This window comes from Perna viridis, chromosome 14 (genome assembly GCF_037379345.1).
Source record: "Perna viridis isolate PV_CMFRI_1.1 ecotype Kerala chromosome 14, ASM3737934v1, whole genome shotgun sequence".
NCBI classification, from domain to species: Eukaryota; Metazoa; Mollusca; class Bivalvia; order Mytilida; family Mytilidae; genus Perna; species Perna viridis.
In genome coordinates, this window is record NC_142458.1 from 7544316 (window position 1) to 7570917 (window position 26602).

At 32.7% G+C, this 26602-nt stretch overlaps 3 protein-coding genes across 7 annotated transcripts in view; 2 read left to right on the plus strand and 1 right to left on the minus strand.

Moving 5' to 3' along the window:
* Positions 1 to 218: 218 nt before the first annotated feature.
* LOC148597987 (uncharacterized) lies at positions 219 to 13624 on the plus strand. 4 transcript variants are annotated; one of them, XM_088561144.1, is made up of 9 exons: positions 219 to 327; positions 1924 to 2040; positions 2854 to 2889; positions 5120 to 5202; positions 6184 to 6255; positions 6583 to 6640; positions 7162 to 7284; positions 7954 to 7977; positions 9585 to 13624. In XM_088561144.1, the coding sequence occupies exons 1-9, from the start codon at positions 322 to 324 to the stop codon at positions 9645 to 9647; spliced, it is 582 nt and encodes a 193-aa protein (XP_088417270.1). In that variant the 5' UTR covers positions 219 to 321; the 3' UTR covers positions 9648 to 13624. The 4 variants fall into 4 exon arrangements, with proteins under 4 accessions (XP_088417270.1, XP_088417271.1, XP_088417272.1 ...); XM_088561145.1 differs by lacking the exon at positions 7954 to 7977; XM_088561146.1 differs by lacking the exon at positions 2854 to 2889.
* A 549-nt stretch (positions 13625 to 14173) lies between these two features.
* Positions 14174 to 17684, minus strand: LOC148597988 (myosin regulatory light chain 2, smooth muscle minor isoform-like). Of its 2 annotated transcripts, none has more exons than XM_088561148.1 (4): positions 17591 to 17684; positions 16863 to 16970; positions 15224 to 15464; positions 14174 to 14459 (listed from the first exon to the last, which is right to left on the minus strand). In XM_088561148.1, exons 2-4 carry the CDS (start codon positions 16962 to 16964, stop codon positions 14227 to 14229), a joined length of 576 nt encoding a protein of 191 aa, XP_088417274.1. In that variant the 5' UTR covers positions 16965 to 16970; positions 17591 to 17684; the 3' UTR covers positions 14174 to 14226. The 2 variants fall into 2 exon arrangements, with proteins under 2 accessions (XP_088417274.1, XP_088417275.1); XM_088561149.1 differs by lacking the exon at positions 17591 to 17684 and adding an exon at positions 17424 to 17559.
* A 2408-nt stretch (positions 17685 to 20092) lies between these two features.
* The window catches only part of LOC148597989 (extracellular sulfatase Sulf-1-like), a 95612-nt gene continuing 89102 nt past the window's right edge, over positions 20093 to 26602 (plus strand). The window contains exon 1 of the mRNA XM_088561154.1: positions 20093 to 20111. The gene's annotated coding sequence lies outside the window, so the exon portion shown is untranslated. The remainder of the gene's footprint in view (positions 20112 to 26602) is intronic.

Genomic DNA, 26602 nt, shown 5'->3' on the forward strand with positions numbered 1-26602 from the left:
TGAATGGACTTAAGAGAAATCACACTTTACCTCGCAATTCTACACCTACTTAATGGATCCGCCATCTTTGTATCCTCCGTTTCAAATTCCTGACCGTCCACGAAGTGTTCAATGTCAAATTAGATCTTTTTTGCCATTTAAAAAACTTCTTCAATCTAAGCACACCAAAACCCCCAGATATCAACCGGAACTTAATTTTTAAAGAGGGCGCTGCAGTTGCTAGACAACAATCAACAAGATGGCTGACATGTAGATCCTTTTTCCCTTATTTCCCATTTTTGCCTTCAATAAATCCTTCTACTAAAGGAAGAGATTTGCAAAATGCCGGTAGGAATTCGTCTTTAATGACATCCTTATAGAGGAGTTTAATGTACTGTTTTTCTTTTATATAGTTGCAGTTAATCCCTGTTCGGCGAAATCAGAAAATCGCTTCGTCTGTTCAGACACTGAATTCCAAAATTTGGCTACAGTGTCAGTTGTATTCGACTCCCATTGTTTTCTTTTCTTAACAGGGCAGGACATGTCCTGGATTGTATATTTCATTACTGTTTTCTGAGTTAATTTTATAATACAAGGTAGGTGAAACCTTAAATGCCCCAGAAGAAACATGAATTCACACTTGTCATAGTGCTCCGAATGACACCAGATTTGTCTCTGAATAACCCTTTAACGTCAATACACAATGTAATTTTAAATTGTGATGTCATTGATCGCTAAGTTGAAGGAGAATTCAGTAAGAAAACTTTGGGAAAATATATTATTTTCGTCAATATTTTTCACAAGAGTAATTACGTCTATTCAAACACCAAAGTCCTTTGAATTTATTTTTGTCAGCACTGTTATTTCATTGACTTCCATAATGGTAAAAACTAATTATGATTTACTGTTTTTATCGTCCTTATGCATGTCATGGCCTGAAACATGTATGAGTCAAATTGTCTGGTGTTGATAAGCTGATTACATCATTTTCATAAACATTTGGGTGTGTTGTTTTGACCATCACTATCATGGAAAAGTGAAGATTTGATATGTATTTTATCATGGAAGCTAGCTCATGTTTCCTAGACTGGTATGGTTCTCAATTGCATTTACTAGTATATAAGATGAAGCTGCCATGGTGCTATTTTTAAGCTTCTGATTTTACATGCACAATCCAGATATTGATGTTTTTCCTGTTTTCCTGGCCATAAGTTTACTGAACCCTGTAGATAATTAATACAACCATTAACACTTCCTTTGGGAGTGTATAATTTTGGAATAAGTTTTTGTTCATTGTTGTCGATCTAATGGTGGTTTGCTCCACTTTAACCACATCTAATGTTCCATTATTAGTTTATACTAAGTGGTTCAATTAAAACCACATATCAGAGGGACTGGAAATTGAGTTGGGGTATGTCAGTTCATGCTGGCTAATGGAAAACAAGACTAGTCTTGATACCTTAATTTATATTCCCTGTTTGATTTTTGTCTAAAACTTTACTACACATTTCTTCTTCAATTTTCAATCGGTGTTGTAAAAGACAGTATAGCTTTTGGGTACGTTGATGTCTCTAGTGTATTTTTTGTCACCCTTATCTGGAGAATACGATTAACTTATCTTCAAATATTGAAAACTCTTAATGACTATAATGAATGTTTATTTCCATTGAAAACTTACTGCCTAAGCCATCATCATTGTTACAGCAATACCCACAATGGAAACAAAAAATTATTCAGACATCATTTTCCCACAATTATTACAACTAATTATAATTATATGTATCTCAACAGCAAATATAACATTTCCAGTACAAGGTTTATTATTTAGTGTACATATGATACGTACATACCTAGTTCTTTTCCAATTTTTTCTATAAGTATTGGTGTAGTGTTCCATGAATATAGAAATTAACTACACAGATTTTATTCAATTGCATTTTGTAGGATTTACCACCAATTGATGATGATGGAACTGGGAAATTTAAACCCCAAAACAGGAAAAAAATTGATGCTGCAGATCTCAAGAAGTTGGCCCCACAACAAAGAAGCAGATACATGGCGGTACTAAACTTTTTTATAAGTTATAAATAAATTAACATAACACTTTTGCTGGTTATGTTTCAGCTGTTAAAAATCCTAGAAAGGCATTCTGCTGTTGCCCCACTTATTTAAGCCAGTCCTAATTTTTCAAAATTGATTAAGGACTGTAATTTTTTATGTTTAGAGTTATTAATTAGTAGATAGATTTGAAAATTATTTCCTTGTATGATTAGGTAACAAATAATTATTTTTTCTGATCATTTCATAAAGGAAGGGTTCATGTATAAGATTGTTAGAAAATGTCTGACATATATTATGGTATGTATTCAAGTGGGGTAGCTACCTAATGCCATGATAGAAAAGTCTCTAACAAAAATGCTGTTCATTACCATGTGTCAGAATTAGATATGGACTCCCAATGCTTGTTTTACAGGACTTTGGACTTTGTTGGGTGGAAGGGGGGTAGGGGTGCAATTTCAATTCCACCTTATATTCAGACTTTCCACCCTAATTTAATTTATAAAAAAGATAACACTCAAGTACTCTCGGTTCCTTGATGATCCCCCTAATACCCACCTTTGGTACCCTCACTTAAACTTTCCATCCCATGACCACTGGATTCCCATCCTTGTCTGCCTACACACTCTTAGGACAATCCAGTGACAGTTATAAAGTACTCTAGATAAGCATTGTCTTGCTGTTATTACTTGGTTAAGAGTGATTGGGTCACAAAATTCTCTATAACATGCATCAAAATTTCATGATAAACTGATACAAAGAAAAAAATGGACATAGCATTTAGTAGAAAATTGATTCAGAATGTTCTATAAATAGAACACAAAGGAAGAAACTGCTGATGCTGATAAGAAGGTAGGTGTTCTCCTGACAGTTCATTTATTTTGTTTTCAGCTTAAGTGTTAATTTTGTTTTTTTCTTTCTTTTTGTTCATGTTTTTTTTTTTTTTTCAATTTTTGTGCTGTTTTTGTTTTTTCCAACTGTTACTAAAATAATGAGTTCATGAACAATATATGCAAAATATATACATAAAGTTAGTGTCATTGTTGGGTTTATTATGAAGTTGTTAATTCACAGTAGTTCAACCTAATAATCATACAACAGGGTTCTCGATAAGGTGCTTACATGCGTCCTGGGCGCAAGAAAATTTTGTTGGACACACCAAGCTAAAACATTTCAAAAGTAGACATTATGATACTCCTACAAATCTTCACTTGAGAATGCTCAATAGACAATTGTACCCCAAAAAGTGAAAGTGTTGGTGAAAGTTTGGTTTAGTAGATACCTACAGCTAAATTTTAGTTAAGTATTACATGTACTATGAAAAAGTACAGAAAAAAAAATTCGTACCAAAACTGAAAGCCATTTACACAGTAGACAGTAGAAAAAATATCTTGTAATATACATGTACAGCACTCTAAGTATTCGAGGAATAACTTACAGAACTATTAGGTACATTTGTACATCCAGGCTAAGCAAGATTAAATATCAGATAGGTGATAAATCACCCTTTGCATGAGTTTAAGGCAGTACCATACTTGATTTAGAACTTCAGTAGATCTCCACATAAGAATCATGCAAAATGTGATTCATGGTTGGAAGGCGCCTACATACCAATATTTTTATTTTTGATATTTTTTTTAGAATATCATAGTAAATGAAAGTAAAATGTTACCCATGTTCATAAGAGAAAAAAATATATAGAATGTACTCTAGAATTCAAAACTAAGGGAGATAACTCTGTAAATGACACTAAAATATAATTGAAATTATTGGATTTTTCATGTGGATTGTTTCCTGAGAGCAGACAGATTGGAATGAATAATTATACATTCATCATATAGATCTATAAAGCAACTTAATAACAAAAAAAAAAATGTGTAGCCTGTTTTTTAGGTGTATCAAATTTACAGAATTTGCATTACTTTTAAAAATACTTAAGTACCAATCCATATAAAATTCAGACACTGACAATGAAAGAGGTGATTAATGGTTTAGAAAAAAACACTGAACTGACAGTGCCTTTCCTTTCTACATATTAACAGGTAACTAAAATCCTTTCTGAATGCAGATCTGTATTTTTTTTTTTAAAAACATACATTTATTAATCTCCCTCTTACTTTAATGAGATTAGTATGCTAAATTGATAGGACAATTCAAATGAGATATGTTTGAAATTGGATTGAATATGTACCTTACAAGACCCTCAGCCATCTTGGTCAGTGTTAAATTAATTTTTGTTTATCCAACATTGTATTAGTTATCTCCCCTTAATTTGCATTTAAATTTTTTGCCTCCTTCACACTTAATCTCCCTCTTACTTCTTCCAAATCAAGAAAGATAACTTGCAAATTACTATCTAATAACTTTTATCCCAAAAATTACAATAACCAATTGATGAAATACTAAGACTGGTTATGTGGTCGGTAATTGGAAATAAAAGTGAATTCTGTGGGTTTGAATCACCTCCTGTCTGATTTTTATAGACTGCTGAACAAGGACTAAGAGGTGATTTAATTTTCGTAACTGAATATGATTTTTATTGTTATGTCATTGTTCTTCCGATCAATTAAGAAAAGCACTCAGCTTGATGGGGTATTCACCAGATTTTTTAGCACAGTGCTGAAATATAGCTCTTCATCAATGTCTGATGTCAATAATGTCTAACATCATATGATTATATTAAGGTTTTTAAAACAGAACCTTGATCTAAACCCTTAACTCAAGAGTAAGTGTTTTTTCTTTTACTGTTTACACCAAGAAAATTAATTCCATAAGAGAGGTTTAAGGAGTAGACCTAAGGTAAAGGACACAACTCTTACAAATCATTGGACCGTTTGTATTTAGCATTTTACATCAACCTCATGTAAGCATCAAAGTAACTTGGACTGATTTCATTCTGTTCAAAGGAAAGCTTGAAATGCGTTGGTTAAATTGAATATGATACAAACATATCACTGATTTTATGAGTTATGTCCGTTACCCTAGGTCTACCTCCTTAAGCTCAATACATTTTATATTACATATTAAGTGTAGCCGTTGTATTACTGAATATTAATAGAAGAAATTTGGTTTTTTTTTGCAGTATGAAGATCCACCTAAGAAAGCATCTGAGGGTATGGCCTATTCTAAAAAGATGATAACTGAAAGAAAAAGACAAGACATGAGGTAACTGTATTGGTACTATGAAAAAACATTGCTATACACTACTTTTGTCAAAGAAATAATAATTACATATGATTAAATAAAATATTTCCACACACAAATAAAAGAAAAAAAACACTTTCTCAGCATAGGTAATGTTAAGACATATTTGGCAATATGATTTATAAAGTTTTAAAGCAGACAAAATAATTCATGTATTATATTCATAATGTCAAAGCTGTTGTAAAAAGGATCTTTTAAAATTGTCAATTGACAGTTACAAACTGATTTTTTTTTATTTTAATCTAATGAGTAGACCAAGTACATTTCACTCTATTTAGAAGTTTAAATTTCTCTTTAAGGAGGTAGACCTGGGATAAGGGACCTAACTCATAAAGTCAGTGATATGTTTGTATCATATTCAATTATATTCAATTTCAACTAAGCCTTTCAAGCATTCATTTGAAACAGAATGAAATCAATACAAGTTACTTTGATGCTTACATGAGATTTAAGTAAATTGGTTTACACATGTGCACCAATGGTTTGTAAGAGTTATGCCCCTTAACGAAGGTCTACCTCCTTAAGTGAGGTGTCAAAATTTCAACATTAATTTGTCTTCAATCATTTGTCCTTATGTCGTTCAGTTTCATTACTTCAATCACTGCAGTTCTGGCTAGGAAGACACCTATTTGTGTTTTTAGAGGTCATCTTTACAAAAAAGGAGCTTAGTCACTACTTTCGTTTCAATTTTAATTACTTTCAAGACTTTTACAGTTGAGGAATTAATGTACCAGTTCGCTCTTGAAAACTACATGAATTGGTTGAAATGTCTAGACAAGAAAAATTATTTTTCAAAGCTTGCTAAAAATCATACCAAAAGTAAGTATTTATAGAAATTCTCAATGGTTCTATTGTGTCCCTTACTACAGCTTTGATAAAGTAAAGGCATGTATAATATGTGGTTTATATCCTGAATTATTTTAATTTATCACCTTTTTGCAGAAACAATGCATCCACTCCTGAAGATGATGTATTAGAAAGAGATAAACATGCTAAATTGATAGGACAACTCAAGTAAGATATGTTTGAAGATGGGTTGAATACATTGTATATACCTTAAAAGACCCTCATGATCAGCCATCTTGATCAGAGTTAAATTAATTTTTTATTATACAGCATTGTAATAGTTGTCTCCCCTTAATTTGCATTAAATTTTTGGCCTCCTACATGCTTTATTTACACATTTTTGAGGGAGGAAAAAGATTATTTAAATTTTATATGTTACTTTATACAATGATATCAAAAATTTTCTCTAATTACTGTTTCAAAATGTATGAAGCAAAATAAGTATCGCTTTTATTTTAGATGGTATAAAGTTCACTGATATGTTTCTCTTTTTAGAGCTGCAGAAGCAAGAAATAGACTTAGAATAATGAGATTAAGATACCAAGCTAATAGGGTATGAAAATATGATGTGTCAAGAAATCAAGAGTTTTTTTTTATGAAGTAATTTAAAGTTTTTTGAATAATGGTCCAATCTTCATAGAAATTGTGAAGGCTTAAGTCCACCATTCTGTATCTTGATTCATTGTGAACGCTGTATTATGACTCTACTTCTATTAGTTTATAAAAAATCTGGATTTTTTTAATGAGTTCACTGTCAACAGTCAAGGTCAAAGTTTGATTCTGTAAGATCCTTGTAAACAATTCTATTGTTTTCAAGGTTATTGGTCTAATTGGTCAAAAGGTCAAATTTTATATATGGCTAGAGGATGTACCCTGGTAATGCTTCCTATGTTGTATATTTCTATTTTATTTTTGCTAAAATTGATCATAATTTTGATCAACCTGCATTTTTTCTTTTAAATCTTAAAGTGAACATATAACATATTGTTTTAGTGGATTTTCAACTGATTTTATTTGTTTCCCTGATGTGTTGCATTAGATAGATTGTTATTCAAAAGTTTCTTTCTGTTTCAGGCCCAAGAAATAAGTCATTTGATATCCTGTCAGCCTACAGCCCTAAAGGCTGTCCGATTACAGGCCCTAGTTCCTGCATACCCAGACAAAGGGGACAGGAGAGATCGACTAATGCCATTAGATGTATGTATACATAAAAAGATATATTCAACAGTGTTTCACATATCACATATCAATTATGCAAATTTAGATTGCAAACAAGATTACCTTTTGGTTTAAAGCCAAATACCGCTTTATCAATCCAGATTTTACTGCTGTGAATCTTTTAAAATTTCATAAAATCAGGTCTGCAATTTGTTTTCAAATGATTTTCAGTTGGAATAATTAAATAATATCCACACAAATTTTACATGATTTTCACATTAAATTTTCAAATAGGTTCTAGCTGCAAGGTTCACATAAATCTCTACATTGAAATCATGTAAATAAAATTTAAGGAGGTAGACCTAGGGAAAGGGACATAACTCTTGAAATCAGCGATATGTTTGTATTATATTCAATTTCACCAAAGCATACCAAGCTTTCATTTGAAACAGAATGAAATCAGTCAAAGTTACTTTTATCCTTACATTAGATTGATGTAAATTGCTGAATACACACATTCCAATGATTTGTTAGAGTTGTGTCCCTTACCTTAGATCTACCTCCTAAATATGAAAATATTTTTTTACCACAGTCCTGGATTACTAACCATTTTTAATTCCACTTAATTTTTTTTTGTGCCGAGAAATCTTCTGAAGAGTTACAAAATGTAAGATCATTTAAAATTAAACCAATGTGTTGTGTTAATAGAACTCATATATAGAAGTCAAAAGGGTAAGTGTTTTCTCAGGGAGTTGTTACTCTTTAAAATTGTATTAAGTTTTTATTTTCATGTTTATGACATTAAAGTTACTTTTTTTTAATCAAAGGATTTACTGTATGTGGAAGTATATAGTGATAGGGGTGTCCGCCTGTCCTTCCGATACACAGGGGTAGGGGATCTATCTCTTATCAGTTACTCCGACAAAACCACTGAATGGAATTGAATGAAACTCTCACAGAATCCTTATTACATGTTCCCATGGTGCACCTCCAATTTTAGATTTTGATCCAAATCTGTATAGAGGTTAAAAGGTGCAAATGTTATCAAATGGGGGAGTGGGGGTCTCAGGGAGATATCAAGTTAATGAGCATAGGGTATGTAAGTCTTGTAGTGTGAACCCGTGATTTCACGAGATTGGGTCCTAGTCTACCATTCAAAAGCATGGAGACTTGTCATTTAGAGAGCGTTGAGTTGAGTGTTGAGGGCAAAACATCTTTTGTGTAAAAAATACCGATAAAAATAACAAATATCTATTTCTACACGATAAAGGTATTAAGAGAAACATAAAATAGAAGATTTTACATTGTTATTTAGCATTTCGAGTACCCAGAAATAAACAATAAAATGCAGATCGGTCTCCAGTTTTCAATACATTCTACGTCGTAAATTCCGGTTAAGAAAATGAAACTAGAACAAGACTTACATACCCTATTACTCTCAGTTTATCTAGTTTCCTTTTAATATTATTTTTAGACAGCTCCTGCAGTGATGCTTACTTGGGTTGTTATTCTTCATTCTATATCTGTTAATGGGCCAAATTACAAATTTTGTTTTTTGCAGTAATTTTTATGATTTGTAGACATAAAATGACATTCACTTTCATACTTACTACATATATCTCATTTTAAATTGGTTTTATAGATTTTCAGAAGGTAAACACGTTTAACATACTAGTTGATGGCTAAATATTATTTATCTCCAATAACTAAAACAAATTGAAATGTGAAAAATTAGTCTCAGAATACTTAATTAATATTCTAATACATTTGTATAATAATTTGCTATTTACAATTACATGGTGTATATTAATAAGTTTGCTTTAGATGAAATTATAGGGTTTTATTAATGCATTGATGTAGAGAAATACTATGCCAAATAAGATATCAGGAATGGGGGGGACAGATAATTTCTTAGAAAATTAATAAAAATAGTGGCAGTAATTTTGTGGACACATTTTGAAGGTATGTAGGAAAAAGATGAAATTTTAAGGAATTCAGAAAAATTTAAAAGGCAGAAAACCTGTCTAGAACAGACCAGTCCTTGGTTGATACGAAAATCTGCCTAAACTAGACACTGATAATCTGAAAGTCTGTCTTAACTGGACCCTGAAAAATCAAAAATCTTTCGAAACCAGACACTTATTGAAGACCTTTCATATCAGTTTCAATGTATTTTGAACCTGGGTTCATTTTTTTGGCAGTTTTACTGTTTTACCCTCAATATATTTTTGTAGTAGATTTCATGTTTTTGTCAATTTCTAGAACAAATTTTGTTATCTTGCAATTTTTTGTACATTCTCCATAATGAACCATATCATGTTATTTATTCATTTTTACAGAGAGAAAGAGTAGAAGCTTTGTTAGAAGATGCTAAGGGACTCCTTACAAACAGAATTCACTAACAGATGTACTGTTTAAATAAGTGCTGAACAAGAGCTGAGCCAAGTATCATAGAACAGATCAAATGAAGGCTTTTCCCAAGCTTATACATTCTTGGAATTTTTTGATACATTTATTAAGTATCTCTGTTAAAATATCACCATACTGCAAATTATTAAATTAATAAATTATTTTGAAAATTTTTTTAGCAATGTGCAAAATTTTCTTTTGATGACTAAAAAAGAACTTAATGAAAACTTCAGATTTTTTTTTAGTTTGTGTATATTCTTATTCTTTACAAGTTTGTATTAGTACAATTTTCAATACTTTGCAGTATTCAAAAAGTTCAATTTGCAATATTTGCTATAATATCGACAATATTGTAATATCATTTACAAATGATCATACAGTGATGTTTGATAGCTTGGAGTCAACCACTATTTGGTTTGCTTTATACTTGTTTACTTGTTTACTTGTTTACTTGTTTACTGGTGTGTTATGTTGTTTAATAATCATGTGGAACTATTCCATTGGAGGAAATGACAGTCTCAAAGGAGTTTAATGTCATATATATATTGCCATACTTCTATCAAGGATACTATTTCTGTTTTTCTTTCACTGCCAAAGAATGGAAGATTACAATCATGAGTACATGGAGAATGGATGGATCTAAATGTGTACACATCCTTTGTGTGAAGCTTGTGTGAAAGTTATCTCCCTTGTTTGACATTGGGCTTTCAAGTCTTGTCGTGTAACCCTGTAATTTCACAGGAATCAGTCCACAACTCCCATTCAAAGGTAAATACTGCAATCTTGTCAATAAACACTTCTTGTGTATCATTGCCTGAATATAGCTGAAATATTCTGCTCAGGCATTAAACCCCAATAATCAATCAATCAATCTTGTGTGTCAAAACAATAACAAAAAATGTACAATTATGAACTCTTTCTGAAATTTCTGACTAGTACCCAGAAGGAGCTAACTAAATACAAATCTTTCTTCAGTTTTAATGCTTTCAACAGTAGAAATTCCTGTTTAAAGATAAATCACGAATGAGACTTACAAGCCCTATTCTTTAATGCAAGGAAGGTTGACATGTGAATTCTAATAATTGAGAGTGATAACAATTCATATCTATCTACCATATCAGGGTGCCAAATATTGTGCTTCATTTTACAAGTTTTGATTGGTTGTATGTCAGGTCAGCCCTTTATGAGTCCACACCTGGAATGCAGCTTCAATCACCAACCACTGGCTTTGTATTGTGATGATGGCATTTTCTTTTATACATGCATGCACATGTAAAATAGCTCATATATTCTTAATTTTAGTGTATAGTAGTGTTATCAATACAAGCTTCTGTGATAAAATAATGGATGTTGTGATAAAGATGTCAAGCAGTTACTAACTATTAAAGTGAACCCAGTAAAATAAAAGAAATATCTGTCAAAACCAGACACTTTTTAAGGTCTCATTACATCAGATTAAATGTACATGTACTTTGAAACCTGATAAACCAAACACCTGTCTAAACCAATCAAATTTTAAAGTCTGAAAAAAGTTTGGTTTAGACAGGTTTCACTGTAGCTACTAGCTACTGTGAAAAAAATACAGTGAAAAACACAGCAGCAGGCACCTTCTTAGGACAATGAGCACTTGAACCCAATAACCCCTCTTTTTTGGAATTTATTGAAATGCCACTGCTTAATAAAAAGTTGCAAAGTATAAGCAACAATTTTGAAATGATATTTTTGGTATAAATTATAGAATGAACAGATCTTTATTCATCTAGTCATGAATCTAAGTCAGTATTGTGTTTAATATAGAAAAGAATTATGTGGGTGAAATAAGGTCAAAAATAAAGAAGTGATTTTTTTTTTGTCATAAATTTTTTGGAAACTGGTAATATCAATTTAGTATATGGATAGCAATGAAATATGATGACTTGTGCCAAGAACACTAGAATATTTAACTTGTGGGTGTACTTGTTAAATCTTTGCATTTTTTAGCACTAGTGATCATACTTTAGTTATTCAGACTCAATTCATTATCCTAAAATGTATAAAATTGAATGCTTCAGGGGCATCAGTTATTAGTGGCAGTTTGACATAGAGTGATAACAAGTTTAATGCAAATCTAGCTAGGCTTCTTAAAAATATTTATAAAGTACTTCTCCGTCTAAGAATCAGGCAAAATGTGTATAAAGTGTGGCACATGAAGGGAAAAAATGCAGAGATTTTATTACATTGACCAAATATTTATACTGGATAACCTCCAGAAAAAACCATCAAAGTGTTTGTAAAATTTGCCTTTTTTTTATGAAATTGATAGATCAAATTTAATTGAAATGCACTATGGAAAAATGGTAGGAAAATTTTTCCACACTTTTTCCTTCTATAACCAGTCCAAAAATATGTACATCACAGATGCTTCAGGATAAATTTCAATAACTTTTCAGTTGTTTTCTAGATGTATAGAATATATTTGAGGAAAAAAAGACCAAATTGAGAAATATGATGTGCCACCCATTGCCTGATTCTACACAGAATGGTACTTAAATAGTTCTCTTGTTAGAAATGCCATTGTGTCATACTTTATCACCACAGGACACCTGTGTATTTTGTGGACAGTCTTTTTAATTACTTGGTCAATTATAACAAGATTATCATAACTGACAGCTATTCAAATGCATAAGACCACACAGATGGTCTGTGGTAATTAAGTAGTAAACATTGGTATAATGTAATACAGATTTCTACCAGAGAGAGAGCTAATTAAATTACTTAACTGTGAAAGTACTACATATGTTTGTGTTGAAGTCAGTACCACTCTATTTCACATTGCTGTAATAGTGTGCATATGAAAATACTATACTACATGTAAGTATATGACCACTAAGATTGTTGGTATTGATGTGTATATATTATTCTCTAATTATGTACTGTATATAGAATTTTTTTGAAATGTTGATAAATTGTTTAATTTTATAATTATTATATTGTATATATATTGTCATGTGTTATTTGTGATTTTTAATGTGCTTATTTGAATTAAGTTAATCTTGTACATAGCTTAGGTTTTTGAATTGCTTGTATTTGATGCTTATCTTTTGATTTTTTTATTTCACAGGGTGTTTTATAATGCTAGGTATTTTCTGTAAAAATGTACCTCTTCACAAGATTTTTCATGGAAAAGAGAAGTAACTCCATTGATTTTTTTTTGGCCAAATATTTTAAGGCTGAAAATAGACTTAAACTATTACTTTCTGTTCCTCTTCATGATTGAGAATAATTCTAAAGGCATTTGATAATTTAAAATACAAGTTCTGAATTTAGTTCTGTCATTAAAAAAAAATGTTATTAAATTATTGGTGAAAAATGATATATTTTTTGTTTAAGGATAAAAAACTTCACACTGTTAATTTGAATTCTTCAATTTTGATGGACTAAGTTGCAATATTTGAGAAAGTGCTACAACCCTTCCAACTGAACCATTAATATTGGGCACTGCTTATCCCAAAATACACCTTTTAAGATCAAAAGAAAAAAAAAATTTTTTAGAGACTGGACCAAAAAAGTCAGACCAGAATGGCAGGAGTAAAATAATTTTGAAATGCAATGTTGCTATAGATTTTTTGCTATATACATTGTATATACAATGATACTGGTATTTTATATGGTAAAACTATTGTGAAACAAGCGCCATTGGTCTATAGATCAATCATATTGATCTCCATGCACTATTGGTATTTTTTTAGATTAATTAACAGTGGATGGTTCCCCCTTTATGCTAGAAAAGTGTAGAAAAAACTTAGAGCACTTTTTGGAACCAAATGTCAATTGGATGAGTTGTAGTTTACCCCATGGGCTTGTGCAACTGCAGGCCAAGTGCAGATAATATGTATATAAAACAGTAGTATACACCCATATAGCTGATGTAAACTCTAGTACACATTATAGCCAGACACGACATGAATTAAACACTCATATTTTAACTCTCCGATGATGATTTGTGTGTTTTTTTAGGCCCATTTTATGAAAGATATGCATCATGATATGTTATAGCTGACTATTTTGAAGGGTGTAAAATTTGGTGATTTTGAGGTAAAAAGGTATATGAAAAATTTTGGGGTTTTTATTTTTTTGCGGATGCTAAGTGATATACTTAAAATTTAGGGGGACTTTATTTGGTGGTTTTAGGAAGACCACTAATTTACACCAAAATTAGCACCTCGCCAAAATTACCTGTTTAATGGTATACTTAGTTTTTCCGTCTATCCACCTTGATCAACTTTCCATTGTTTTTTTTTACCCTGATATTACCATTTGTTATACAGACTTCCCTTTTAGACTTTTCCTTTTGACTACTGCCTAGATTTGATCAGTTCTGTAAATTTTGTTATTACCCTTCATGCTGGATGCTGTTCTTGTTTATGGTTTAAAAAGTTACCATATTGAATGGTAAACAATGCTATAAATTACTTTGAAATGATTTTCTTGTAGTTGGAGGATTTTAAGGAAGAATAAATAAGAAATCTTAACAAAGAAATAAAAAGCAAGAGTAATTTTTATCATAAAATATAAAATAAATCCTAAAAAAATCTATTTATCCTCCTGTGTGAGTTGTTTGAACCCCTGCAGTTCATCAGGAGGAAGAGATGGTACTTCATCATCTTTGTCTTTGCTTCCATGTTTTAGCATCCTTGTGAATTCCTGGTAATCGAAAAGTCCCTCCTTTATTGGAGCACCATGGAACAGGTCATCAACCATGTCCTCTGTCCATCTGTCTCCCATGGTCATAAGACATTCTTTCAAATAGTCTTCATGGATGAAACCTTGGTAATATGAAAAAAAAAACTTGTTATGGAAAAGTTGCAAATCCACAAGAACTTACAGGATTCCAGGGCAGGGTCTAGAAATATTTTAAAAAATTAGGATGAAGAAGGGCTCTGTAACCTAAAGTTTTATAAAAGGGGGTTCTAAGCTATCATTTGGTCATTTTTTTTGCCCAAACTGCACAAAATAAATAAAGTTTTCCAACAATAGGGGGGTCTTATCCTGGAATCCTTCTCCTGGGTCTGGCACTGGGTTTTCTTATTTTTTTCTTTTGTAAAGGAGACCATATGTCAAGGGGTCCTTAAGTTTTATTCAAAATATTTATAGGTTCCAAATTAGAAGTATACTTATTTCTAAACTTGAAAATAAATGGTCTTTTTCATATTGCCCCTTTTTATATCAACAGGAAGGCTTTGCCCAAGGGATGATAGTAGTTAAGGGCTGATGAAAAAGGCAATATGAAGAAGACCATTTATTAATTCATTTTTCATGTATTACCCTATGAGCAAGTATTGCTCAGGCAATTTATGTAATTGAAACTATGCCAAACATTCTGAAAATGAATCCAGCAGTTCTAACTGTTTGGTGACATACAAATGTATCATTGATTGTGATTTACTATAGAACTCAGAAATCCCTAAAATTTGCTGAGAGCTTCATCAATCATGCATATATGACTATGTATACATAGATAGGTCACCATTTTGAATTTAAAGGTCATAGGTTACAGCTCAAGGTCACAGAGTCAATACCATTGACCTACCACAGTTCATTGAATCAAACATAGCAAACGCATTCCTTATCACTTCCTCTGGATCTGTCCCATTCAACTTTTCACCAAATAAGGTTAAGAACATTGTGAAATTGATTGGTCCCGGGGCTTCTCTGATCATTTTTTCTAAGTATTCATTGGATGGATCTTTGCCCAGTGATGTCATCATGTCAAGTAGGTCATCTTTGTCAATGTATCCATCCCTGTTTTGATCAATCATATTAAAGGCTTCCTAGAAAATAGAGTTAGTAATGCTGTAAAGCCCTGCTGATGTCATGTATGTTTAAAATGGTGTTTTGTAAATATATATATGTTATTTATAGGATAGTAAAGACAAACAAATTTAGATTGCTTCCTGTAAAAAGAAATTAGCAAAGTTGTAAAGTGTCAAATCAGTCCTAAAAACGTAGGCCTGTCTCCATTCCATGTTACTTCAGAATTATAGGCAACAGGGGCACCTTTTCGTTAATGCTGATGAGTGTCGATGTGCAATTCTGAAATAGTGTTCAATGGTGTTTTTAGGTTTATCTTATAAAAGGTGTTTGGTATTTTGAAAATTATTATAAAAATTGTGAAGACAAACGAAAATAAAAATTGAATCTACATGGTCAGCCGAGAAAGACATAAATAAATGTATAGATGGTTACTGGTGGATCCAGAAATTTTGAAAATGGGATTGCTCTAGAAAAAGAGGGTTCCAGGCCATTAGTTGCTCATTGTAGCTTGTCCTAAGTTGGAACAAATATTTTTTTTCCAACAAAAGGGGATTCCTTCCCCCAGAACCCCCTGATCTGCCACTGAATGAAGGCTATGACATTTGAAATGAAACACCATTGAAATTTAAACCATAGACTTGTAATCAATTTAAAAATGTACGTGTAATACCAACTCAACTGAAAACTTACAAACTGACAAACCGAAAATACGTTCTGGAATGTCTGCTATTTACTCTGCCCGTTACTTTGCTTGGATTTAACCAAGGTCAGAATAAAGTAAAAAGACAAAATCATGAAATGATGCAGAAGACTGAGAATTACAAGCCACTGTAAGTTAAGCATACAATGATGTAAATATTGCAAAATAACAACAAACAAAACAAAACAATAAAAAAAGCACCACTTTGACAGTGTAATTTTACCATAAAGTAAGATAATTAAATCAAACCAGATTTCCTTAAAACTGTTTGGTAATACAAACAAAAAAATTTAAAAAATCATGAACAGACAACAGCAGAGTATATAAAATTTTAGCATTCCTTCAAAAACTTACAAAATTTCTGCAAATTGGTAGAGATCATAAGGTTATCATTATTGGTTAAGGATAGCATGTATTGTGGGTACGTTTTTGACATGAATGTTGCAGATTCTCAAAATTTTGCCTAATTTTCATTAGGACTTGTACTATACTATTTAATTTGAGCTCGATTACCAACACATGACTATCCTAATAAATCAAGGAATACCTTGAAAATTTAACATGCAGCTTCATCAAGAAAAAGATAAGAGTTTTATTCAGAGTGCCTTGATTAGAGTTTTACATTCTTGTGTCAATTTCGACATTTTTCAGGTGAGAAATTGGCAACATAATTATACGATTACTTGGGCAGTCCTGTTCCAAGTTTAGTTCATACCTTGAACTCTTGAATCTGTGCTTGGTCAAACATGGCAAATACATTTGATGTGTATCTTTGTGCGCGGTTGCGCTGACGCTTTGTAGATTTTCTCGCTGACATCTTGGACTGAAAGGAAATTAGAATAAAATCTGATATTAAGTGTAATCTACTCTCAACTGAACCGACTCTTTGTCGTCTGGGTATAAGATGGTTTAGTTAGCATTTCTGCGAGATTTTTTCATCATTTTTGTGGGTTGGGGGTTGGGGAGTTGCCACTAAGGGCTTTTAAAGCGTATGATTAATTGAAACATTATAGTTCATGGACTGACCAACTACCTAGCACCGAAAAGAACTTAAAACGAATAAAAGACACTCATAACATGCTGTTCGTTCATGATATCTTTTTAAAACGGTATACTCGGCGACGGGCTGTAATACACTGGCTCCATTGTATTCCGGCATTATTGAAGGTTGTCTGTCAAGCTATTTTCTTGAATGTGCCATGGAGAAACGTAAATCCAACCTCGTAAGTTTACTATAGCTTAGGTATACTGATTCCATTGTTAAGTCACTACTTACACAAACTGACACGACCTCAAGCTTTTATATATATATATATTGTCCTCTAACTCAGTCAACTAACTCCTTCAGACAATTCTTCGTTATTGAAAAAATATATCAAGGAATGGCCCATAATTTAATAAAAACAGTCAATACACAAAAGAAAATTAATAAATATTGTTTACCTTGAATTTGTTCCGCCTCTTCCGCCTATCCCTCTTACACGTACACCTGAGTCACCTCATTACATATATTGTTTCCATGGTGAGGCTGCACGGCAGAGGCACTTTGGGGGATATCCTAATTACAACGGCTATGTCCTGATGCGATAAAGTGGTATCGTTTCCAGTTTAAGAATTTGATTGATTTAATGCCAAAACACCAAGCATGTTAAGGGTAAATTACAAATTTAATACGCAAATTAATCTGCTTACAGTCTTCTTTAGCAACTCGGCAAGTCACGACTTCTAGAAAACCAGAGGACGCTTACCCAACCGGTGTACCTGGTCCATGCTCCTATATTTTAGTGGAATCCAGAATGCTCGTTTACTTTCGTTTTTTTTTTGTTTTTTTTGTTTTGTTCCATGTCGTACATGGTATATGATGGTCACCGCCCGTCCGTGAATCTGTAAGTCCGTACGTTTGTGCGTATTAAGTTCGTACACGAAACTTCTCTGTAACCACTGTAGCAATCTTGTTTAAATTGAATTGGATTCCATATGATATGGCAGTGATTGCTTGGAGATGATGAAAAAATCCGAGGATGCTTGGTTTCGAGTAATTAAATTGTTAAATCTTTATTTCTGGCATCTTACGAATTAAAGTTTTTATAATGACGCAAAAGAAATCTTCAAATTATTGTTTTAAACGACTATGATAAAAAAAAAACCGAAATACAACCCACTGGTAAATAGGAAAAAAATCGTGTATTCTTCAAAACTTCTTTCAGGGCGAAGATAATTAGCGGTAAAATGATTTGGGGAAATGTACATGTAATTGGTTTTTTTTAATTAAATGCCAAAAAATGGTTTTCAGGGGCGGATTCAGGCAGGGCGTGGCTGGCGTATCCCCCTATAATTTGCAAAGCATGGGTTTCCAGGGGTCAATTTAGGGGTTGAAACTTTAATTTTTCGCTAATTTTACCACAAAAAATATCTACATTGCACACACTTTAGAAGAATATTTCAAAAATTTAACCTCAAAAATTTTTCCCCTCGCTCCGCTCGCCAAAATTTTAACTGTGTGCCCCCTAATCTAAAATCCTGGATCCGCCCCTGGTTTTGTTGCGATAAAATTTCTTTTTTTGGATATGCATGAATGCCATCGAACCAAATGCAAAAATTCTAAGGACCGCCTTAAATTTTTTGTTGTTCTGGAAATTTACACCAATTAACATACTGCGCTTTAGTAATCTCGACTTATATTGATTTTTTGGTGTTGTTGGTTTGTTTTTCTTGCATGTCATTGTAATTCCATATTAGTCATGGTTATGGTGGGTATATTTCTGTCTCTTTGTTATCACATGACTGCGTGCTAGGAGACGGGTATTCATATATTTAAAAAATTGGTAATTAAGAAAAGCCAAAAATACACCCTAAAAATTTTATTAAAAATGCCGCCTTTGCTTTGACCAATACTAGTTAGCAGGCACATATTTCACCCAACCCTCACCCACTCCGGAGACAAAACAAAAACAAAAACATACAAAACAAACAAAACAAAACAAAGTTGCCCGGTTCTAGATTGTTGCTTGGCAAGCTCGATCTTTCTTCAACTTAGAAACACCAAATCACAGAGGCTTGCTCCCACTATCAAATATGCAGTACCACTAGTACATAATAGTAGCTACATAATAGTGGGGCTGCATATTTGATGGTGCATGGAAGCAAGCCCCTGCAACCTTATTACAAGTAAACATATAAGCAGTTGATATTTTCCAGGCTTTTTTTTAAAAGTCTTTTTAAGTGATCTCATGGCTGTTTTAGTGATTATTTGATTACAGTTGCCCAAATATTCCATGATTATTAGAAAAATGGGGCTCGGGACTCCATTTGAAATTGACATTTTTAATGTGCATGACAACTTGTTGATAACACATGAACATTACGAATTACGCAATATCAACGCTTTAACACTATGTTATCTGTCGCTGTCGGCCTGTCGATGTTCCATCCCGACAGTCCTGTTCTGACTTGTTGATTGCCTGTTGTATCCGGTAGCTGCTTGTGTCTCCATGGTCGCCCCTGTCAGCTATCCAGAACTCGAAAAATTGTTTCGAGTTTCTGAGTTAGTTCTGTTTAGATTGTTATAGAACAGCTCAGAAATGACAACAGACCAGTTCCAGCTGCACGTATGTATATACTGGTATATAGGAAATACCCCAAACCCCCGTGCTTTCTATATTTACCGACTTTGAATAAATTACATATTCTATTTCCGTCACATTAATTGTTTCAAACACAGGGCTTGCTTCCACTATCAATTATGCAGCCCAACTAGTGTATATACAAGCCAGGCTGCATATTTGATATATAGTACGAGCAAGCCCTGATTTAATAGTAGTAGGCCAGTCTACTATGAACGCCTAGGAGAAATAGCGTTGTTTCACTCCCCAGCATTTTCGCCTCCCAAAAAATAAATAAGTTAGCGTTGTTTCACTCCCCAGCATTTTCGCCTTTCCAAAAGTAGAAACGTAAATTCGAAAAGGTTCGTACAGCATTATAAACATAGTGTACGTTAAACGATGAATTTGCTATAGTTATCAGTTGTTTGATTAATTTGGCATTATTTGCAGCCCCACAATTTAGTTAGCAATTTTATAAGAATATACACGTTGAATATGCCTTGATAGTATACCATACCAATCCATAGATTAAAATTTTATGGTTTGTTTGAAATTAAGGCAGTTGTCACCTTACATATGTGTTCCTTATCATATATTGTTATTCTGGAAAGCTTACCTATTATATAACCATACAGACCAGGGGCAGATCCACGGTTTGAGTTTGGAGGGGGGGGGGCGGCGTAAATTAAATTTAATGCTGTGCAAAGCAAGGCAAAATATATTATGGGGAGAAACTTGTGGTGAAAATATTTTTTCTTGCTGATTTAGAGGGGGGCATATGCCAGTATGTCAGTCCTTGGATTCGCACCTGCAGACTTATTTTAACAAAAACGATCTAGGGGAACAGGCACAGAACCACAAATCGTCCTTTTTTGAAGGTTTATGCCAGAAATCTGGGATTTTTTTATAGACAATAGACAATTTTATTGGCTCAAACACAATAACAATAATCGGTTATGGCCCATACATGTATATCATATGCAATAACATTGTAATAGTACAATAGTAGGAGTACATATCATAAATACATTTGAATAATATTGGTTTACAATTTTGTAAGTTAGATAAACAATTATAAAAAAAGACAGAAAAAACAATGTGTGTATAAAATGTGTTTATGCAGACTCTGTCTTTTTATATTCAATCAGATTGTTATACTAGTCTACTACATGTACTAACATCCTTGCAGAAATCATCAGGTATTGATTTAATTATTCAATTTAGGCCATAATCATGGGATAACATAGTAAATGATATAGTAAAAGCAATTATAAATTACAAGTTAGCAAAAACTTCTGATTTGTTATTTAGTAGGGCAAAAAAATGTCGGTTATAAAGGATCATTTTCCAAATTATGCCTTGCCAGATCTGTACTTGAATTACATTGTAACTTTAAATTCTTCTCATGGAACTACCATATGCAAGGACTTAGGTCATGAATTTCAATGTCATGCTACTATTGGGAGTCTAAATTACATAATAAAGTTTCAACTCTCTAGTGGCCACTAATAATACTATTACTCAGTGCCGAATCCAGAGATTTTTCATACTTTTTCAGTAATTGAAAAATAATAGCACTATCCAGACTATATTACAGACTAAACATCAGGGTAGGGAACTCATTCAAATTCTAGCCTGACCTGAATACAATTTTTCAACATATTTACGATATGGCTACTAGTATATAAATGTTTGCTGAAATTTACCAGCCCTGCCAAAATATGGCTGGCGGGCAGGTTACTATATCTAACTCTGCTAAACATATTATTTAGGTCTATTAAAGATACACATGTAACTGTATTTTCCTCTCGTTGATACTTTAAATTCAGGTGTATTTTTTTGTTATTTTGAATAGGATTTTAGCCATCTCCTATTGTTTGTTGGGGTTTAACGTCCGAGCAGCACTATGGTTTGCGGTCAGGTTTTCCGTATTATAGCCTGACAACCCCAGCATGTAACACGCCAGGGGTACCCCATTCCACCACCTGGGGCACACATCCCAGTTGCTCTGTGGGCAGAGTGTCCTAGCCCCCGGCTAGGGCTCTGAGCACTATTTAGTCGCCTTTTACGACAAGCTTAGCGCTGCTGCAGGCCTATTCTTTTAACACCCGGACCTGCACGAGGCGCCATCTCCTATTAGGGGCAGAGCTTTTTGTACTAGAATAACATCCGTCTTTGTTGATATAATGTTGTATGTGGGACTTCCTATAATAACACTAGTGGTGCATCTGTGTTTATGTTTAAACAAACACTACAACAAAACTTTAATTTCTCCACTCTTCACAATGAAGACACTTATGTAATATGTACATGTACTTCACTGTGACTCCACTGTGACTCCACCAAAGTAAAAACTGGGATAAAATTGGAACATTTCAATAGTTTTCCATATTTTTTTCTGTCCTTTACTGAAATGTCACTAAATTGCTAGAACCATTAAATATAAGAAAAGAGATGTTAATTACAGACAGCTTTTGAAATGGTAACTCCTCTGTGGAGAGTGGAGACACTATGACTCCGCTAAAAATATCAACACTGTAGAGAGTGGAGACACTGTGATTCCACTCATACTATACTGTAGTGGAGAAATTAAAATTTTCAGTCATTCATGTTTCAGTGCGTTTATATATATATAGGACGTCTCTGATGCTTTGTTTCTATTACTGGGAAATATCCTTCATAATCAAAACTGCAAAAAATGGAACTTTTATATGGAATTTTTAGCATCTCTGAATCAGAATTGTTTTCAAAATTGCAAAAAATTTAATTCCCAGTTTAAATAGAAATTACAAGTCCACAATATTAATGCATGAAATAATTTCTGAAAAGAAGATTACTGTGACAGTATTATTGCTCATTGGATACCAATTTTCGTGGTTTTTGTGGGTATGCCAAACCACGAAATTTGGTTCCCAATGAAAAGGAGATCTCTGTATATGAAGTGTATTCTGAAAACCACAAAACCTCGAATTCAAGAATCCACGAACTTGTGTTTCTTCCCTAATCTCAAAATGGGTATCCACGAATTAAAAATACTTTTACACAGTAAATACTACATAAGTAGACATATTGCAAGTACTATTAATATTAGAAAGTTTGCTTACAGTGCTAGGGATATCTTTCTTTTGACTCTCCCTGGTACTGGCATTTTTTATTGAGCATGTCATGATCTATTGTTTCACAAAATTTTTGTTTGTCATTCCTGAAAGACAAAATAATAAAGAAAATGAGATCAATAAGGTTTTAGAGTAATCTCCCTTTGACCGTAGGCTTTGTATTTACTTTCTGGCAAGTGTACTCTTCAGTGCTGTATGTAGTAACTTGTCAACATTTTTTTCTTCGGATTTATTACGGCCAGTTCAGCAAAATTCCTCTTAATGGCCACTAGTTGGAACCTCTTTCTGTTACACTTGAGCATAGATGAAATAAGCTTTACAGTTGCCTGGCATTGATGGATGCAGTGGTTCTGGTTTTGAAACCTCCATATGTTAAAATATTTTGTTAGTTTGTGCAAAATTTGGGCTAGAATCTCCAAATCTCCTTTTTCTGTAACTCCTCTGGAACCTCCTTTAAAATCTAAAGATTTATGGCTTGATATACATACTTCTAGTCTATTCTGTTCAACATGAAATTCTCTGGTAAAATCCTGGACTTCTCTCTAAGGTTGCAATCCAAGCCTAGGAGTTCAAATAGGCTTTCAAGAGTGGCTGGTTCAGGCATCAATTTCATAAAAAGTTGTAAGTGTAAAGTTGATCGTAAGTAATGACATCATAACAGAAAATAGCATTGTTACATCATTACTTACAATCAATTTTACACTTACGACCTTTTGTGAAACTGATGCCAGGACATTTGAAATATCAAATCAAAGGTCCACTGGAGGAAAAAGAAAGGTCCTCAATAAAGTATAAATGTAAGAGATTGAAAGCCAAGGACTTGGGTAAAAAAGAGTTTAGAGGTCATGGTTTAGAAAATGAGGACTCTAGTCTTTAGACCATTGCTAATTTTAACCCCTGAACAGGGGTTTTCCTGGCTTTAGACCATTATGGGCCTGTATGATGGGCCAAGGGCCCATTTTATTTAAGAGCTGATGGAAATATTCAGGATTTCAATGGGGCATTTGAAAAGGTAGGCCCATGCAAAATTTCATTGGACCAGAAAGCTTTTAATACTGTCATAAGGGACAAATAAACAGTTTATTTTGGTGCCTTATCAAGGGGCCCAGTCAAATAAATGACCAGTATAATCTCAACACATTTCCCCATAAAATTTAAAAGGCCCATCCCAGAATAATCCCTGATATAGTAATAATGTTGCTAGTGTTCCTGAAGTATCATTATTTCCTAATCATGAGATGTGATTATACATACTATACTTATATTGCACTAGGTCCAATATATACAGAATTAGGGCAGTATTGAAGTTGAGACAAGAAAATATTACTTTGGCATTCAAAAAAAAAGATCGGCCCTTGCAAAATTCCATTGGACCAGAAATCTCTTAATACTGTCATAAGGGACAAATAAACAGTTTATTTTGGTGCCTTATCAAGGGGCCAAGTCAAATAAAGGACCAGTTTAATTCTATCTCAACACATTTCCCCATAAAATTGAAATGGCCCATCCCAGGATAATCCCTGCAAGCTTGACTTTATTTTTTTAATTGATTCATACATACTTGTACTTAAATTTTATTTAGAATCTGTATAAAAAAAATTGGTTACCTGCAAGCATGACTAGAAACAATGAATGAATCTTTTTATAGTTTTCTCATGATTTTCGTTCTTTCCTGCCAAGAATTTGATTCAATAATTTATGTGTGATTACTAATTCATTTTGTTAACATTACTAGATGTTATTTTTGGAAAAATAAACTGTTCAATAATGAGACAAAGTATCTGGAAACATTAAATGGAAAAACTTAAAGATATCGAGATCATGAATATACATTCAACTAATTTCTCACCATTTGGCAACCGCTGTTGAAAGGATTTGTTTTCTTTTTCAGATTAAATATTTCTAATTCTGAAATAGAACACTGCCCTCTTGGTTGGTAGGTCATAATTTAGTTTCAGTTAGGACAAACAGAAATAATATACCTATTTCCTGTTACGAAGGCAAAATATTAAAAAGTAATCAAGGGAACCAAGGTTATAGTGGTAATCAAAAGAATGTAATCCAGGGACAAAGGCCAGACATGGAAAACAGACATACACAACAAAGAACACAAAGTAACTAAAATCATACATACAAAGTAACAAAAGCAAGTGAGCAACTCGTACTCCGCTAAAAACTGGGAGCATGGACCAGGTGCACAAGTTTCATCAAATACAGTGTATAATTGGATTTACTCAAAGGATAATCATTTTATTTATGAAGCCAACCTGAATAGGAATTTGTGAAAGTTTGGAACAAAATTGTTGTATAAAATTACTTTTTTCTGTTATTTTGATCATGATATTTCCATGTCTGTCAAGTAACTGGAAGCAATTTATATTTTTTTGCCTAAAAACTGTAATTTCGTTCAGGAAATGTTTTCCAGGGAGAAGCCCCTATTTTGTGGCCTACAAAATTTTGATTTAAAAATAAAGAAAAAAAAACTACTTTCATTGATAGAGAAATTTGCATCAGTATTGTAGGTAAGAAATGCCTATGGGTTAAACAGTTCATTCATTTAAACAGTGAAAGGACTGATTTTAGATGATGTAAATTTGTAAGATTAAAAATTTATGGTAAAATAAAATTTTTTTCTTTACAGTTGAATCTACCTAAACCAAACCCCTTTGGATCTGTGAAATTGATTATTTTTTTTTGGACAGGTGTTCATTTTATCTAGGTTCAGAAAACATTGAAACTGAATACAGATGTAAAAAAAAATTTAAAAAGAATTTGGTTTAGATAGATTTTTTGTCTATTCAGCATTTGGTTTAAACAGGTTTTTTGTCTACTCAGGGTTTCATTTAGAAAAGTTTTACTCTGTTTCTGTGGCTTTATATATTTCTTTTTACAAAAAATATGAAATATACACCTTGTGGACAGAAAGTCATTACTTAGTCACATGATTAGTTTTACCAAGCTCTTATATCCAACTGATTGGATAGTCCAGTCAGCCACTTTTGCTACTAGTCCGACATTGATTGGGACCGGTAATTTTCTTTTTTCTGTATTCTAATGACATCTTTAAGTTTTGATGAATGAATTGAAATTAGTGATTTATTATTGTAAACAATCACAGTCCTGTCTTGTTTCCGTTTATCTTCAGAGTTTTTTATTTTGGAAACCAGTCATTCAAGTTCTCCAAAATTTGTTTGGAAAAATAAAGAATAAATAAAATTGTAAACCTCTAAAGTCTTATTTTGTTTGGACAAGTAAATCAGTTTTGGGACTAGAGAAAGATTTTGTATTCTAGTCCTTAAGGAGGTAGAACTAGGAAAGGGACATAACTCTTACAAATCATTGGAATGTTTGTATTCAGCATTTGACATCAATCTCATGTAAGCATCGAAGTAGCTTGGATTGATTTCACTGTATTTCAAATGGTAGCTTGAAAGGCTTTTGTGAAATTGAATATGATACAAACATACATGCATCACTGATTTCAAGAGTTATGTCCCTTACCCTAGGTATACCTCCTTAAGACTAACTGCTTAAAAAGTGTTTGGTGCAGAATTGGGATACATGTACATGTGCAAATTTTTATCTGTACCGCACTCTATATAAATGATCCTATATTCGGTTCTGCTAGACTGCTATGTACAGCAAAACCTGTCTAAAGTGAACCCTGAATAGACTGAAGACCTGTCTAAAGTAGATGAGGTTCCTTCATATCGATTCCAATACATTTTGGACCTGTA

Excerpts from the sequence above, each read along its gene's own strand:
- LOC148597987 (XM_088561144.1), top strand. Across the intron at positions 6,641-7,161 it reads TAAGATACCAAGCTAATAGG|GCCCAAGAAATAAGTCATTT; the intron begins GTATGAAAATAT and ends TTTCTGTTTCAG. Across the intron at positions 7,978-9,584 it reads CATATATAGAAGTCAAAAGG|AGAGAAAGAGTAGAAGCTTT; the intron begins GTAAGTGTTTTC and ends TCATTTTTACAG.
- LOC148597988 (XM_088561148.1), bottom strand. The coding sequence starts at position 16,964 with ATGTCAGCGAGAAAATCTACAAAGCGTCAGCGCAACCGCGCACAAAGA. Across the intron at positions 15,465-16,862 it reads CACAGATTCAAGAGTTCAAG|GAAGCCTTTAATATGATTGA; the intron begins GTATGAACTAAA and ends TCTATTTTCTAG. Across the intron at positions 14,460-15,223 it reads GTTTGATTCAATGAACTGTG|GTTTCATCCATGAAGACTAT; the intron begins GTAGGTCAATGG and ends CATATTACCAAG.